Genomic DNA, 16,708 nt, shown 5'->3' with positions numbered 1-16,708 from the left:
GCGTATTCATACACGCTCGGCTTGGGAAGACATCGAAAGCTTTATTCAACCGCACGACTTGTTCGCACACAGTGACATCAATTGCACGCACACTCCACAAATGCTCTGCCGAAGCTGCCCACCTCTGGCCTATACCGTCAAGTCGTTCCTTTACTTTTGATATTTTTGTTATTTCCCAATTAAAGTGCCAAAAATTTGAATTCAACAGAATTGAACAGAACAGTAAGTCTGGAATCATGTAAATCGCTTGTAAGCTTCAATTGCTTTTTTATTTTTCAATACGAGATTTTATTAAACAATTTTTGCCCTTTTTTATCCTCGGGGATTGTATACACTTTTTTGTGGATTGTATCGATTGTCAAAGAAAATTTTCCGTCATACGAACGAAAATAGTCTACCAAAAGAAAGTTTTATTTTTGTATTATTCCAGTTAAATAATATTAAAAATATCGTATAGCACTAAAACCTAAGTTGTTCGGAAATCATTGGTTATATTAACATACAAAACACATTTATAATGCGTGCGAAAATTGTAGTTGGGCGGCTCTAAGAAACTTGTACGAGCGGAGCCCAGTCAAGCCAACAACACCCAGACTGTCTCAACAACAACAACAAGATTTGGATAAAACAAACTGGGTGAACGCTGGGCTTTACTCCTGCAAAATAAAGTTATCTTGCTTAAGTTCTGCGTGATAAATTTTTAATATTTTGGTAATCCATACAGGAGTTCTCTGGACACCCACAGTTTAAAATATTAACATCCAAAAATCTAAAATTTCAGATTTTCCTTGGCCTAAATTCTTTCCATCGCATAAGAAGCAAGACGGAGAATCAAGTACAGCATTCTGCAAACCGCCTTTTGAGGACGTATAAAGTTTGTTATCTGTCAGCGGAGGTGCGGCGGTGCCTGTCAGCTTTGATAAATGATGCTATCATCTATAAACAATTCCTTCGAGCAGGATACGCATGACGTCGATGGGAACTGTGATGGGCCGGATTTGGATTTTGTATACGCCGATGTAGATACGTATCAGAACGAGATTGCAGAACTCTATAGCTATACGGAATTCAATGAACTCCAACAAAATGTAAAAGCGTTTGAAGATCAAATGGAAATGTATGACTTGCCACCAAACTGGCAAAAACAGAATGCTTCATCTCAACGCAGTATTATAATGAAACTAATCGATCAGCTCGAGGTTTCCAGTCGCTCATTTCGAATGCAGGCTGCACGTTGCATTCTCTATTTGGCGCAAGGTTGTTGGGCTGAAGTGCAGTCTGATGAAGAGCAACATCAGATTACGCGCGACAATGTTATAGTGCTGTATGAGTTGGGCGTGTTCTCTTCCTTTATTGATTTATTAAATATGGAAATAGAGAGCGCTTGCTCACCCGACATTGTAGCTGTGAAGATAACCAACGTTACTTTGGTAGATTCGACAGACTTGCGCGTGATACTTTCGGTGTTGTATATAATAACGGAAACGATTCGAGATGAAAAAGAGAAAGAAAGCGAAGATTACAAAAAAATTGCAGAAGCATTTGTGCAGGAAATAAATACTCCTCTGCCTGACGGCGAACTGCTTGCGGTCAAACTTTTGGGTATGATTACACGTTTTTGTAGTGGTGCCGCACCTCATTTTCCAATGAAGAAAGTCGTACTCTTGTTATGGAAAATAACATTGCTGGGACTAGGCGGCATGGAAACGCTTAAAAATTTAAAAAATGAATATCGTATCAAAGCTAGCCTTGAACCAGTCACTGAAGATACACTGGAGGTAACAAAGAATATGCGTGCTAGCTCACCACCAGCTACCGCAACTGATATTTTGGATAATCAAAATCCAAAACGGAACGCGTTTAGGTGAGTGAATTTAAATTTTGTGTATTAATTGGCTATAAAATGATTAAATTGCAGACGATCGCTGATGAAGCAACGTTTTCTCGATGAACAAGAACAAATGGACATGGAGCTTACTCCTGGGAATGAAAGTGCCCCTTCAGGCAATAATGGCGGCAATGGCAATCAAGAAGAAGATATTTCGCAGTTCTACCGTCAGTTTGAGGACCCTTCTGCCACCACCGCTAACCCTAATAATCAGCCAAGCTTCTCACAGCCACCACCTGTACTACCAGTGCAAGTTACAACTCGTTTGCCGTGGGCACCCAAAGTCCGCCAAAAGGACATTGATCAATTCTTGGATATATCGCGAAACAAATTTATCGGTTACTCACTGATCGATGATCATGAAAGTCTGGCTGGACTGCCGCAACCCATACATGAGGGCGTTCAGACTTTGCGACGCCATATGTACGTTAGTTTAGCCGATGTGCAAATAAAGAAGGAGGAAGAAATTGCACGAAATCCAATATCTACACAAGAGGATGAAATACCCATGAATCCCGCCGAAGTACTTTATCAGGCAATTTTGCCTAATCTGCCACAGTACATGATTGCACTTTTGAAAGTTTTATTAGCAGCATCGCCCACGTCAAAATCCAAAACGGAAAGCATTAACATAATGGCCGATGTTCTACCCAAGAAAATGCCAATAACAGATTCCCAAAAGCTGACTGTCGACATGAGTCGGCATAAGGAAATCATTGTCAAAGCGGTATCAGCAATTATTCTGCTGTATTTGAAACATTTCAAAATTAACCACATATATCAATTCGAATTTATGTCCCAGCATCTTGTCTTCGCCAATTGTATACCATTAGTGCTGAAGTTCTTCAATCAAACTATCACCGAGTATGTAGGCATGAAAAATACCATACCGCTCTTAGACTTTCCCTCCTGTGTTATTGGCGAGCAGCCAGACCTTTCGGGTGAAAGTTTTGTTTACAGCGGCGAAGTCTCTGATAAGCCATACTATTCATGGCGTAACGTCTTCTCTTGTATCAACCTGCTGCGTATCCTTAATAAGCTGATCAAATGGAAGCATTCGCGCGTGATGATGTTAGTTGTATTCAAGTCGGCACCCATACTCAAGAAAACACTGAAAGTTCGTCATGCCATGATGCAATTATATGTCTTGAAGCTGCTCAAAATGCAGACAAAATATTTAGGACGTCAGTGGCGAAAATCGAATATGAAGACAATGAGTGCTATTTATGCAAAAGTACGGCATCGTCTTAACGACGATTGGGCGTTTGGCAACGATTTAGAGTCGCGTCCATGGGATTTTCAAGCGGAAGAATGTACACTACGTGCCTGCGTAGACCGCTTTAATTTGCGTCGCTACCCAGAAGCTACACAAAAATGTGGTGCAGGTGGCAATAACGGGAATTCCGGCAACTCGGATAACTCATCCGGTAATATAGGAAGTGGCGCTGGGGGTGGCAGTAATATGGTAGGCGGCACTGACGCCAATGGTTTTGGCGGAGGCGGTACTGGCGGTGGCGGCAATGGGCATGCACAGTTAAATGATTATGGTGTAGAAGGTGGATTTCCAAGCGATGAAATACTATCGCACTCAGATTTTGCATTCTTCGGACACTCGGGTTGGTGGGATCGGAAAGTGGAATTAACCGATTATTTCAAAGAAAACTACTCGATATGGCTGGAGGAAGAAGTTTACAACAACCAAATTGACTGGGATGCGCTATAGGCGACAAGCAGTAGAAATTGAAATAATTGACAAATTCATAAAGCTAAACCAGAAATAGCATTAATTTAAAACACCAGAATGTGTGTACTACATACGTACGTGCGCGCAAAAATCAAACATTTTCAAAAAAATATATATATATATATATACTTAAACAGAATAATCGCATGAAGTTTGTTACATAAAGAACAAATTTAAGAATCGCAGAAATACTGATTCAAAAGCAAAATACAATTATAAGGATACGCCTATTTGAAAACTCATACAAATGGAAGCAATTACTGCTCGTCGTATTGGCGACATCATCTATCGCCGTTTTATATTTTCTTTTGGCACTCGGATTCGGCACTGTATTAAAGTTTACGAATGCTATGCGCGCAAAGCTCGCATATAAAACTAAATCGTTGATTATACACATACACTTACATACAAATAAACAATAATTATAGCAACATATTAGAACTAGCGAACCTTAAAAAAAATTGTTTTAAGTTGTAGGCGCTCCACTCTACATAATGTAAATTGAAAGCACTTCATATAGTAGTTTCTAAATATATGTATGTAACTTTGTAATGTCATAACTTGAAATCGGATACCACAACAGTAGGATGTTTACTTTATACAATGCATGAAAGATAGCAAAACCTAATAAAAAGTTTATGAGGAAATTTAAACAAAAATCTTTGAAAAAAAAATGAAGATTTGCGCAAGGCATACACTGTAGCAAACCAGCAAAACTAATAATAAATAACATGATTATTAAACAGATATTTTGTGTATTTTATTGGGAAGGATGACGCCAATACAGGCGCTACGAGGTTTCTTAAATTCACCTAACTTAGCGTGTTTTGTAAAACGGGGAACTCATCTTCATTTAGTAAAATCATCGGTGTATATTTTATTTTTATTTTTTGTTTATTTTCAATAATTTTGTTATTCATTTACATCAATTCAACTGATTTCATACTTTGTACGCATATTTACAATATGATTGAGTACAATGTACGCATGATTCATCTTAAATTTACATAAATATACAATAACTATAAACCTTTTTATGAATAGTAGACTCAAATAGATCTTAACTTTAGTACAACTAAAGAATCTATGCATACTTTCTGTACGATCTTATAATATAAAAAATCACGGTGCAGACAAAGAATAATGTATCAAATATTCCTTCCTCCTACTTACTGCTGTTCCATGGGACATGTTTTCGGCGGGTTACCTGTTACACCGGCCGGCAAATGTGCACTGTTGCCAACACAACTCTCACTGCTCACCACTGTACCACTCGCTAAGCAACTCGGTATGCCGAGTAGCTTTTGTGGTGGCGGACACGCTACGTCACAACGTTCTTCAAAGTGATTCGCTATCTTTTGCAGCACAAATTTGAAGAGGCGCTCTTTGCTCAATTCACCATTTAGGAACGTTACATCCTGCCTATCGCGTATTTCGTTAAAATTCTTTTCATAATGCGGCCAGACGCATATTTCGAAATAGCCAGTGACATCCGGTGGATCGTAGGTGCGTTTCTGACGCCGTTCATAACATTTTTCATATGGCAGATGGAAATGGAATTTTATATTACACAGCTTCAATATTTTTGGCTCATTAAAAATAGTAAAACCTTCAATGATAAGCAGGTTAATTTTGTTATCACGCAAGTGTGTTGTAAGTTGTGAATTGATGCGCATTATATGCGAACTATGTGCAGCGTTTGTACTGGTATGAGCATGCGAATGGTTATGATGCTGTTGTGCGTGCAGGTGCGCATGTTGATTACGTTGGGTTTGGGTTTGATTTTGATGTCGTGATGTTAAGCAGCACTGGTTTGCTTTTAAGTTATTTGGTTGGTAAATTTGTTGTGTAACTGGTTGGGTGTAGTGCTCGAAATTGGTGGACATGGACATTTCGTTGATAAAGTCAATATTCTCCATTGGATCAGTAGCCAAATAACGTCCCTTCATGGTCCATTTTATGTCAGAGAGCATCTGTTTCATATCCAGAGAGCTTAGTAACTCGAAATTAATTACATTCAGTTTATCATTCCATTTGTGGCGCAAATCATCTACTGGCAAGAAGTAATCATCTTGAGAAATTAGTTGTACATCTCCCACAATGTATGGGGTACTCCAAAGTGGTGCACCACACATCTGTTTGAAATAGTCGCGTAAACGGTGGGCTAGCGTTGTCTTGCCGCCACAGGTTACACCCGAAACACCAATCACCAGCCACGATGGCATGCCGAGTTTTCTTCCGTTTGCACTAAATGAGTTCAAAACAAGTACTGCAATTATTAGACGAGAATTCGGTTTCCAACCGGTTGATGTCGTCTTCAAGCGGATGGCTGAAGTTAGATAACCTTTTCAACCTGATGATATTGATAGTTATTGTTGTTTATTGATTGTTTGCTTTTAAATGTTACGGCACTTAATGACGCACGTTTTTATATAGTTTTTCGCTGCCAAATATAATCCCAGATATGGTACAAGGTGTAGGCCGATGTGCCACCAAGGAAAATTACGCCGAATACTGCCGGGAATATAAAAGCATACTCAAGCGGTGGAAATAACGAATGTATTAAGTTAGCTGTAAATAAAGATAAAAACCAAAATTAACAATAATGTGGAAAAATAAAAAATTTATCAGTTATGAAATGAATTAAACGGCTTTTTACTGTTGAATCTTTGTGTCTACGCGTTTTTTTTTCAATTGATCACTAAATTGGTCACAAAGCTTGAGGCGGTCGATTCCAAGCCCAGCATAATTAGAATACAATGGGTCCGGTCAGAGCCTCTGTTGTCGTAATTGAAACGTTGTTTTTCACTTGACCGCACTCACCTTCGTCTATCAGCATGAACGGCAATATGGATACCCAAAAGAAATAGTATAGAAAAAATGTGAGTGCAACGACGACCACTATTTTTCCAACCTGCGAATTTGAAGCCATTAACAATTGTAATCTTGCTGCGTCACAATTGAAATGTGCGTGTTTTTAATTTTCTTCAATAGTTGGTGGGTGGTTGGCATATGTAAATGGTGTGCGCTGAAAAACTTCCAATTTCACACGTATGGTGACATAAACAACGCCATTAAGTTTCACACCAACGTGCCACCGATAGCTAAACGGTAATTTGAGTTATTAAACAAATAAGTAATCACTACTGCACTTTTTCCATAAAAAAAACAAATCAAAGTTCATTAGTATAAGCTATATTTCTAACGTACGATAGCAGACTTGCGAAAATTTGTTTGTTTTTATTAAATGCAGGGTTGATACTGACAGGAACATATTTTCAGGCAAAGGGTTGGTAATATGGAAATGTACAAATATCAACTATTAACTTTATTTTGCTATATTAATAAAAAAAATTACGGTTTGCACGCTGGTTATGAATATTTGATGTTTAAACGTCCATCACATATAATTTTTAGAAGTACGTAGTACATGCGTGTGCATATTTCTGGGCTCATATAAGTCAGTAAGAGTCCAAAATTAGGTGCCAAAATAACAATATAAATGGCAACCCGTCTTGCATCAGCTGTTGGCCTGTCAATTCAACTGTCACATGAAATCTGTATCTATTGTGAATAAAAATTGTTGTGGTCCGAAAAGGAAGTGGATATAAAGATTTTCGTAATTTATGCGCATAGACCAAGAGAAAACTGATTGTTGTAAATAACCGTTATATATTGATTTTAAATATATGTATGCCTTTTTCGCCGCATCGCTACAAATGCAAGTATTGATATCAGAGAAGCTTCCATCGGTTTAACCGGGATGTTTATTTTTATTTTATGTAGAAGCCGCTTCCTGTTGCACACCTGGCGCTTACCATAGGCTTTGGAAAAAATTAAAGTAACTTTACTAGCCCGGTAGCGAGTCGTTCCCACGTTTAGATGCACTACTAAGCTCGCCCTATGGTCGGTTCGGCAATTCTGATACACAGAAGTTTCTCGCATTATTAGGAAGCATAAAACTGTAAGCACAATTTAAAGAACAACAATAGAACCAAAACCATAAATTGTTAGTTCAAGAAGCTTTTGCATGCTCGTACGAGTGTATGCATGTGCATAGATAAACATCTGTGGACATTTGACAGAACAACTTAAGTCTATCTTTCACGGACAAACTAAATAGCACAAGTCGGCAAAGCGCTTTTTACCACCAGATCGAAATAAATTTTATTTAAAAGAAAGCATTCAGTGTTTGAAAACAGAAACATTTAACGGGTTGGGAATAGCGATACAATAATTTAATATTTCCTTCGAACTATAACAATCTTCTCTTTGCCGGTAAAATATGTTTTGTCGACATTCATATGCTATTTGGTTTGTCCGTGAAAGATAGGCTTAAGTTGTTTTGTCAAATGTCCACAGATATGTATGTATGTATTAGGGTGGTCCTTAAATGTAGGAAGAAAATTTTTATATCAAATTTCCTAAGCCTCAACCCCTACGTCGATGCTACTATAGTCGAAGATATCACATACAAGTTTTGGCCACGATTGGAGTCGATTAAGGCGTGGCGCTCAGGGATCAAAATTCTGATTACCCTATGAAGACATCTTAACCGACTCCAATCGGGACCAAAATTTTTATGTGATATCTTCGACTATAGTAGCATCGATTTTGAGTATTAAATGAAAAAAAAACATTTTTAATTTTTCGAGTCTCCATGGAACATCTGGCCATGGACCCCATTGCGACAAGCCTTAACCGTCTCCAATCGGGACAGAAATTTGTATGTGACCATGGTATTACCGATTGTAAAGGTGAGACTGAAAAAAATCGCTCATTTGATTTCTAAGTAACACCCTAATGTAGTAAATACGCATATCTCCACGCAGCTCACCGAATATTCGGCGAAAGTTAATACGGTATTACATATGAAGGTATGTATGTACATATATAGATGTATGTGTGGTATTTTCGAATGAAGCTTCTTTCGCAAAACGCATTTCTGCCACCGCCAAAGGAAGAGCAGAATGACTTCTTTAAAGCTGTGCTATTTACCACCATCACACCATAAATATGTCTAAACTCTAATTCGGAGAATCCAAAACAGCTACAGCTACCTAAAATAAATTGTTACTTTTCATTGGTTTTTCGTTTGTGGCTACTACAGGTTTTTTTTAAGGAAGGTTAGGAAAAAAATTTGTGACGACAACAAACGACAAATTTATGCCCACATACTTATATATGTATATATGTACATTAGAGTGGTTCAAAAAAATTTTTTTTTGAAATTCATTAACACTATCTCAAATTATTGTTATTTGTGATAAAAAATAATTTTTTCAAAAATTGATCGCCATTTTGGATCCACCATTTCGAATTTTGAAAAACTGACTTCAGATTCTTCATTAGCAACCCCAGAAACCCACTGGTAACAAGTTCCAACCCTTTACAATGCGTAAATCGTTCAGTATCAACGTTTTAATTTTAGTAGTCTCTTTTCGAGAGCATATTTGCGGGAACTAGGCCCATTCTAACTGTCCAAGAGAGGTATGTAATTAAGGGAATATTTCCCAATAACACCAGAGTAATTATATGTAAAAACCACATTTTTAGCTGCATTTTAAAATGTCAAGATATTAAAAAAAATTGGAACATTAGCGTTTTTATAAAAAAACCGATTAAATATTACCACATGGTAAACAAACTTGGTATATGTATTACCATTTTTAACAAAAATAAAAAAAACGACGTAAATTTATCGATTGAAAATTGGTTGAAATGAACCTTTAAAGCTTTATGAAAAGTCGTTCGGTTTTCGGTTCGGATGAAACGTTTGTGGAAAATTTCGGTTCGGTTAATTGTATCAGTTAGTTTATAGAAAAAATCGGGTTTCCAGTTCAAAACCGGTTCGGGTCCCTCGTAAAAAGTATTCAGCCTTATCCTGAGTTTCGCCCGAAAAAAAATTTAAACCGAAAATTTTTCAACCGCCTATAGTAAATACATGGAAATCAAAATTGAATAGAGACCCGGTTCACAGTGCCACCTAAGTGAGCAAAATTCGAAAAATTCTGTTCTTGTCTGCAATGTGAACGTGTTTAGTATTTTTGTAAAGGTAATTTATCCACTAAAAAGTGTAAAATACAAATTTCCATATAAAATGAATTATATGCCGCCAGGAAGGCACTAAAGTCGAAAAATTGTATACGAAGAATATTAATAAGAGCATAGCCATGCGTAAGCTCTTCACGGAAACAAATGTCGAAAATAAATTTTAATCAAAATTAAAAAAAAAATTATAAAATTATGTAAAATGATGTTATTTTTTATGATATTATTAAATAATACGGGTTTTTAGCTTTCGAAAGAAGAAATAAAAATCGGCTAATTTTTTTTAGATACTTTCTGAAGTAATGCGTTTTATGCTAATGCATAAAATATATTTTTTTTAATTTTTTGTCAGTGCCATCAGATATGAACGATTCGTTCTATTTTCAAAAAGGAAGTGTCAGATTAAAAAGTTTGACCTGCAGACAATAGAGGTTTATTTTTTTTAAAGAGTTGCCACCTGTTAAAAAATTTAATTCAAAATTTTTAATAATTTACATGAATTATTAAGCGATGGGTATCAATAGAAATGTGTATGATAAAGGTTTATTTCTTAACTACATGTAGAGGGTTGCCACCTGCTCAAAAATCAAATACCATTGGAATTTAAGGAATTAGGTTATTGAAATAGATAGGTATAACCATATGAGAGTCAGACAAAGAGGTTTAAGAAGGTTTTAGCTTGAAAATACTACGAAGAAGGTTGTCAAATTTAGTTAAACTGAAATAATAATCGCATTTCTTATTTTATTACAAATACATACATTGTCAATCAGTGATTTGTTCCGATTACATACCTTTGAAATTACTGCACTCTTAAATTAACTAAGGAATGTTTTTAGTCTTCACTTATGTCTTGCTTAATATGTCAAATTTTTTCTTTTGTCTGATACCCATATTGATATACATATTTCAGTTACCTTATTCCCTTAATTAAAGTGAATTTGATTTTTTGAAGAGGTGGCAACCCTTTGAAAGTAAATCATTTTCAAAACCATTTCAATTGATACACATTTTGTACTATCTACTTCATTTAACTTATTAAATAATNGAGGTGGCAACCCTTTGAAAGTAAATCATTTTCAAAACCATTTCAATTGATACACATTTTGTACTATCTACTTCATTTAACTTATTAAATAATTTTACTAAAATTTGTAACAGGTGGCAACCTGTTTCAAAAAAAAAAAATAAAACTTTATTGCACATCTACAATAACCCAAATTTTCAACTTCAAACTGCATTTACAGTGAAAGTATGAAAGTTACCCAAAAACAAATTTGACTTCAGGTGCTTAGCTTTACAAAGTTGCGAATTTTCATTTAAAACCGTCCATAATTATATTTTTGCCCATATTTCATATGGAAGGGAGCCACTGTGCGGTTCGGGGAAAATGAAACTCATAATAAGTCTGATTATAAATTTCCAAGTATGAATGTATGCTTTTTTACAGAAAAAACAAAAACACCGTTGCGGCCAAATTTAAACAAACAAGCAACAGTGACCACGGCCGGCGGCGATTAAAAGTGTTAGTCGATTCATAAGCATATTACCAAAAATGTATGTATGTAAGTATACCTACACATATTTTGCGTGGTTCGACTGGAATGCGTTGCAGCCAATTCGATCTCGCCTGTTGCTAGGCATCCACCAGCTAAGCCATTTACGTCTACACGCCGGCGGCCACGCTAGTTCTGCGAACCAGTTTCTTTCATTCATTCGAAGCTCTTGTGCCTACGTCTCATTTGATTTAGTAAATTCGTCGCTATGGCCAAGGGATGCGGCATAAGTAGCGGCGAGTCTTAAAGCAGTGGAGCGCCAAAAGAATTTTGCAATTTTTTTTTGGCTGCTTTGATGACTTTGCGATTTTGCGGTATTTGTATGTTTTCGTTTCTTCTTATTTCTGGTCAATATCCTAGACATCTAAGTTATTTCACAATTCCCACTCGTGCGTATCCAAATTTTTTGGGTCGTTTTTTTTTTTGTTCAAAAGTAGGCGCACATAGTTAGAATTCTTTTAATTGAGGGTTAATGTGCTCGAAAAATCTCTGGCAAAAAGAGTTGACAACAATAAAAAAAAAAAATGTATTAGCAATCATCTAAGATTTGAAGCTTCGTTTCGGCTATTCATTCATAGTTTTGAATGACTTAAATACTAAATAAATTACAGCAACAACTAATACGTAATGCGGAGCGTTGACCCAAGTGATGAATCATCGAATTAGAAGTGTTCAAACTTCGTTAATTAGAATTTAGAGCATGTATGTAGTAGTCTGTAACATGTACATGTATGTATGTATGTATATGAATACATAAATATTTTTTCGAAACATTTAAGCCGATTACCTCATATTTTTTAAATAATGAACATATATGTACATTAGGATGCTTCTCCCAAAAAAGTTGCGATTTCTTCGCCGGAATTGTAAAATTGATTAAATTTCAAGACCTCGGCCAAAATATTAGGATGTGACCTGAACCTTTTTGGAAATATCGCCACAAATCGGATTATTTTGATTCCGTTGATATAATGTTTAAAGATTTTTATGCAGACGTTCTAAGCCTAAAATGTTCTTACATCTGCGCTGATTTTTTGGAAAAAAAGTATTTTTCAAAACTAATTTAATTTATAAAAAACTCAAATCGTAACTTTTAAAATTTTTTGAAAATATTTTGGGGAAATTTTCAAAAGATGATAGATAATACTATGGAGAGCAGGAATGTTCTTTTTCGATTTTTTCGATCCCGACATCCCGGGGTTGATCCCGTGATTTAGATATTCATTATTTTCCAACAACTTATCTCGAAAAAGTGCATCAATATTGTTTGAGAAGCTCTCCCACCATATAAAAAAAAAATAACTAAATGTGAATAAATGTGTGACAGTGAAAGTTATTTCATTAGTAACAAAACAGAAGACAGTAATTAAATTTATACTCATTTCAAAATACTTTAGCGTGTACATATTTGATAAAGTAACTTAAGGTATGTCGAAAAAAACTCGTTGCAAACAAACTTAAGTCAACAAATGTATTTTGCGGTTGAAAGAAGTTTTGTTTATATTTCTTTTGTTTATTAAATATTTAAAATTTCTTTAATAAAAGTCTACCTCATTTTACATAAATAAACTGCTTATCAAATTGTGTACAAAAATTATAAAAATGCAAAAAATATTCACCAAAATTTCAAACATTGGACGAGTTTTTACAAATTTTTAGGTATGCAGCTTTATAGCCCATTAATTTTTTTGTAGTAGGATAAAGTGCACGTTTCAAGCAGCTACGATATACCGTTGATTTTTGGAAATTTTTCCATAAAAAAAAATGCCGAACATACTTTGTATGGAAGAAAATGCAGAACCCCACCAGAAAAAAATAATTATAAAAATACGAGGGTATTTTTAGCCACTTGAAACCTGCACTTTATCCTACTATAATATAATGGCCTATGAATTGGATTAACTAAAATTTTTCTAAAAATTTTGAGTATAAAGTTTGCGCAATTTTGATAAATATATTTTACAATCAATATACTCAAAAACTATGAGCCAAATATAGTAGCATTTTTGGTTTTTCCCTCTGACGTCTCCGGGTAAAAATGGATAAAGTGTCCAAGTGTATATCAGCTGTTTTGTGTTTACATGTTGCCTGCATTTACTTGGTGCTTTTAAGGAATAGTGAATGTATTTTCAATCTTTATATACTTAAAACCAAATTTGTGAAAAAATTCAATTTCCAAGAGTTTGCATTTAAGTGCCAAAACAAAAAAAAACGCGAATCTGCTGTTTCTCACATTCTGGGCACGAAATGTGGTTTTTTGAGTTCCCGTACTTCTGGATTATGTTCCATTTTTGAGAGAAAACTTTTCGCTTATTCTCAAATTACCGCATCCGGTCCGGATTGTTAGGGAAAGAACCTAAAGTCCGTGCTGTTTCGGGCAGGAAGAAGAAGACACGATCCAATACGTTCCAAATTTCGCTCTCTATTACCCTTTTTTTGAGTACTGGAATGATTTCTGGGCTGTCTTGTGCACCCGCGGGATCCCGCGTTGCGTACGGGAAAGAACCTATCAATTTTAAGGTCTATAAATCCCCCTTTTCAAAACATGTTTGATTTTTAAAATCGAATGAAAATTAGTCAAGCTGTAATAAGATAGTTGCATCAAATACGAAAATAACGGTTTTTTAATAAAATAAATAATATAAAATAATACAACCTACACTAAGGCTTGTCTCGGGTGTATTTCGTAGAACTGTGTTTTAATGAAATTTCTTGCTATAAAGGTGAATTACTTATAAATTGCTACTGTACAGTCGTCGTACAAAAATATATACATATGTACAAAGTAGAAGTATAGCAGCCATATGCAAAAACTGTACCTACTGGCTTACATATGTATATGTTCATATGGAAGTATATGTATGTACTTATACATGTGTGGCATGAAAGTGTATTCTTCAATAACAATAACTAATAAAAAATTACAAAAAAAAAAATATTCTGAAATAAAAAAATGCACAGCTAATCACGTAGAGTGCTAGGGAAAATATGCAAAAAATAAAACAAAACTAGTAAACAAATATTTTTGTTGTCTTTTCTAGTGAAAAAGGGTATGTATTTCTTCGAAAAAATGTAGAAAATTTTTTTTGTTCATTCAATGTATCATAACTATAACTAAGCGCTTACCTCTTGCTTGTATTTACAATAAAAGTGCGCAGCACAAACGATATTTAAGTATTATCTTTTTCGTGCTTGTTGCATATGTATAAGTAAATATGTATTTACTATTACATACTACCAGCAAAAAATGTCTAGGTACGTATGTATATATTAAATGCACATTACAACGATGACTAAGTTCAATGGTTTCATTTGATTTTACCTTTTACTGCTCATTAAACTAATTCGTGCATAGTATATTTAAATAAAATTTCATTGGCAAACCACAAAGAAGTTTCCAATTTTACAATTTTATTTTGATACATATTCTCGAAATCGAAGTCACTTACTAAATATATCGCACGGTTGTCACTCGAGTTTAAATAATATACACATATGTACATACATATGCATATATAATATGTATGTATGTGATTTCCTGTAAGTACCACATAAAAATGAATGGCGCTTTGAATATAAAATATTTCTCTAAAATACTTGGCCACCATTTGCCAAATGACAGGTGACTAAGTGAGCCAAAACATTAGCTGAAGATATATTTTTTTTATATGTGCAGAAATATGTGCACATGTAGGAGGTATGTATGTATGTTAAGTGCACGTGCCCTCATTTTTCAATGTAACAAGTTGTAGGAGCTTGTAAACCGTACACGTGCTCTCAGGAAGGTCGACAAGTGTGGCAATCATACCAAATAACGTTCTCTCTATTTGCCAATAGCTGAGTAAAAAACTTTATCAATGCATACTTTTGTTAAGTACTGTTTATTGTATTTGATTGAGTTCTCAGTTAAGCGAAAGAAGTTGTAAGTGTTGCCCAAAAGCGGGCACTACCATTTGTTTCCCCTCACGCTTGAGAAGCTGCTTTTCATGGCCGAATAAACTCGGAGGTTTGCCATTGCCTGTCGTCGATGGGAGACCGCTTTTAGAAACAATTTGTTATTGATTCGCTGTTGGCCGGAAACTGGGCTCACTATGTAANGCTGCGAAGTTGCTTTTAATGGCTGAATAAACTCGGAGGTTTGCCATTGTCTGTCGTCGATGGGAGACCGGTATTAGAGACAATTTGTTATTGATTCGCTGTTGGCCGGAAACTGGGCTCACTATGTAACTAGAGACTAAATAAAAAATTTGTTAAATATACGTTTTCCTTGGCCTTCACTCACTTTTTTATGGACCCCATAAGCGTTGTTACTCATAGGATTTGAGACAATTTTTGAGTAACATTTTTTTCGAGTATTTCTGAGAGTCGCTCGCCGTTCTGGTAGCCATAGACGGGTGCTTAGGGGAGCAAAGTTCCACTCGGTAGGAGCTGGCCGTTGTCCCTCGCCAGGTACTGGCAATCCTCCAAGTAAATTTATGCCATGAGAAAGTTCCTCTTAAAATAATTTTCTGTACCGAGGTGGGGTAAAATTGTAGGTCTCTCCACACACCACAAATAAAAGGGGAAACTCGGCCAAACACTCAACAAAAATGTGGACCCATTGATTTAAGAAAATTCAGCCTCAGTCTGTTACGGGACTTTCGTGGTAGAGGCTGAATTTTCTGACAGTGGTTCTAATGATTCCTTCTTTGCCCACTCTCGCATTGAAGTCGCCAAACACGTTTTTGATATCATAGAAGAGATCCTTGGATGCCTCGTCCGCCGACGGACGCAGATGAACGAGATGTTGAAGAATTTCGCTTTGATGCGGATCGTGGCTTGACGCTCGTCCACCGCGGTGAACGACCACCGCTACAACAACAACAACAACATCAGTACTCGGCGACGGAGTCTCTTTCCGACCACAAATCCAACACCGAATTCGCGCTCCTTTATACGGCAGCTGTAGTAGACGGCGTAAGGCCCCAGCCAGGAAGAGGCCAATTTCCCACTAAGGGTCCGGAAATTTCAAGTGCATGCCCTCAATTCGTAGTCCTGTAAACGTTTGCCGTGGTCGTCATCAAAAGAGGGGGTTTCATCTGGGGCCGCGGACGTCAGCTAGTCAATGAAAAAATTATTCAATTCAAGGCGAATTCATGCAAGTTGGAATCAATAGCAAAAAATGTTGCAGGCAAGCACAAATTTGCTGGAATTTGTAAAATTTCGGGAAGTAGGTTAGTAAACATTTATGTATGCTCCTACATATGTTGTACTTAAATTGAATTTTAACAATTTTTGATCCTCTCAAGAAAGCTGTTTTTTTTATTTGTGAGTTTGCTTAGTCGATTTTTTTTATTCAAATGAATTATCTCTGGTTAAAGCTAATTATGGACTTGCTCATATTTGCCAAATGTTTATTGTGCAAATGTTTAGAAATTACAGTTAAGATAATGAATTTCAAACGAAAAACACAAAGAGAGAAAAACTTGT

General features: G+C 35.8%; 3 protein-coding genes across 5 annotated transcripts; 1 reads left to right on the top strand and 2 right to left on the bottom strand.

The window, feature by feature from the left end:
- The first annotated feature begins 355 nt into the window (after nucleotides 1–355).
- Strip (striatin interacting protein) lies at nucleotides 356–4,379 on the top strand. Of its 2 annotated transcripts, XM_017624084.1 has the most exons (3): nucleotides 356–711; nucleotides 782–1,864; nucleotides 1,919–3,611. In XM_017624084.1, exons 2-3 carry the CDS (start codon nucleotides 924–926, stop codon nucleotides 3,609–3,611), a joined length of 2,634 nt encoding a protein of 877 aa, XP_017479573.1. In that variant the 5' UTR covers nucleotides 356–711; nucleotides 782–923. The 2 variants fall into 2 exon arrangements, with proteins under 2 accessions (XP_017479573.1, XP_017479574.1); XM_017624085.1 differs by lacking the exon at nucleotides 356–711 and having other exon boundaries at nucleotides 924–1,864; nucleotides 1,919–4,379.
- Nucleotides 4,380–4,503: 124 nt separating this feature from the next.
- Nucleotides 4,504–5,897, bottom strand: LOC108369092 (nicotinamide riboside kinase 1). The gene has a single exon (XM_017624086.1). The coding sequence runs from the start codon at nucleotides 5,855–5,857 to the stop codon at nucleotides 4,802–4,804; it is 1,056 nt and encodes a 351-aa protein (XP_017479575.1). The 5' UTR covers nucleotides 5,858–5,897; the 3' UTR covers nucleotides 4,504–4,801.
- Nucleotides 5,898–5,900: 3 nt separating this feature from the next.
- Nucleotides 5,901–6,869, bottom strand: Dpm2 (Dolichyl-phosphate mannosyltransferase subunit 2). Of its 2 annotated transcripts, XM_017624088.1 has the most exons (3): nucleotides 6,456–6,869; nucleotides 6,057–6,203; nucleotides 5,901–5,985 (listed from the first exon to the last, which is right to left on the bottom strand). In XM_017624088.1, exons 1-2 carry the CDS (start codon nucleotides 6,562–6,564, stop codon nucleotides 6,061–6,063), a joined length of 252 nt encoding a protein of 83 aa, XP_017479577.1. In that variant the 5' UTR covers nucleotides 6,565–6,869; the 3' UTR covers nucleotides 5,901–5,985; nucleotides 6,057–6,060. The 2 variants fall into 2 exon arrangements, with proteins under 2 accessions (XP_017479577.1, XP_017479576.1); XM_017624087.1 differs by lacking the exon at nucleotides 5,901–5,985 and having other exon boundaries at nucleotides 6,044–6,203.
- Nucleotides 6,870–16,708: the final 9,839 nt, after the last annotated feature.

Source organism: Rhagoletis zephyria, unplaced genomic scaffold, assembly GCF_001687245.7.
Source record: "Rhagoletis zephyria isolate East Lansing unplaced genomic scaffold, Rhagoletis_zephyria_1.1 Rzeph_scaffold_03493, whole genome shotgun sequence".
NCBI lineage: Eukaryota > Metazoa > Arthropoda > Insecta > Diptera > Tephritidae > Rhagoletis > Rhagoletis zephyria.
The sequence above is the reverse complement of the archived record's forward strand: the minus strand, read 5'-3'. Positions and strand labels throughout refer to the sequence as shown.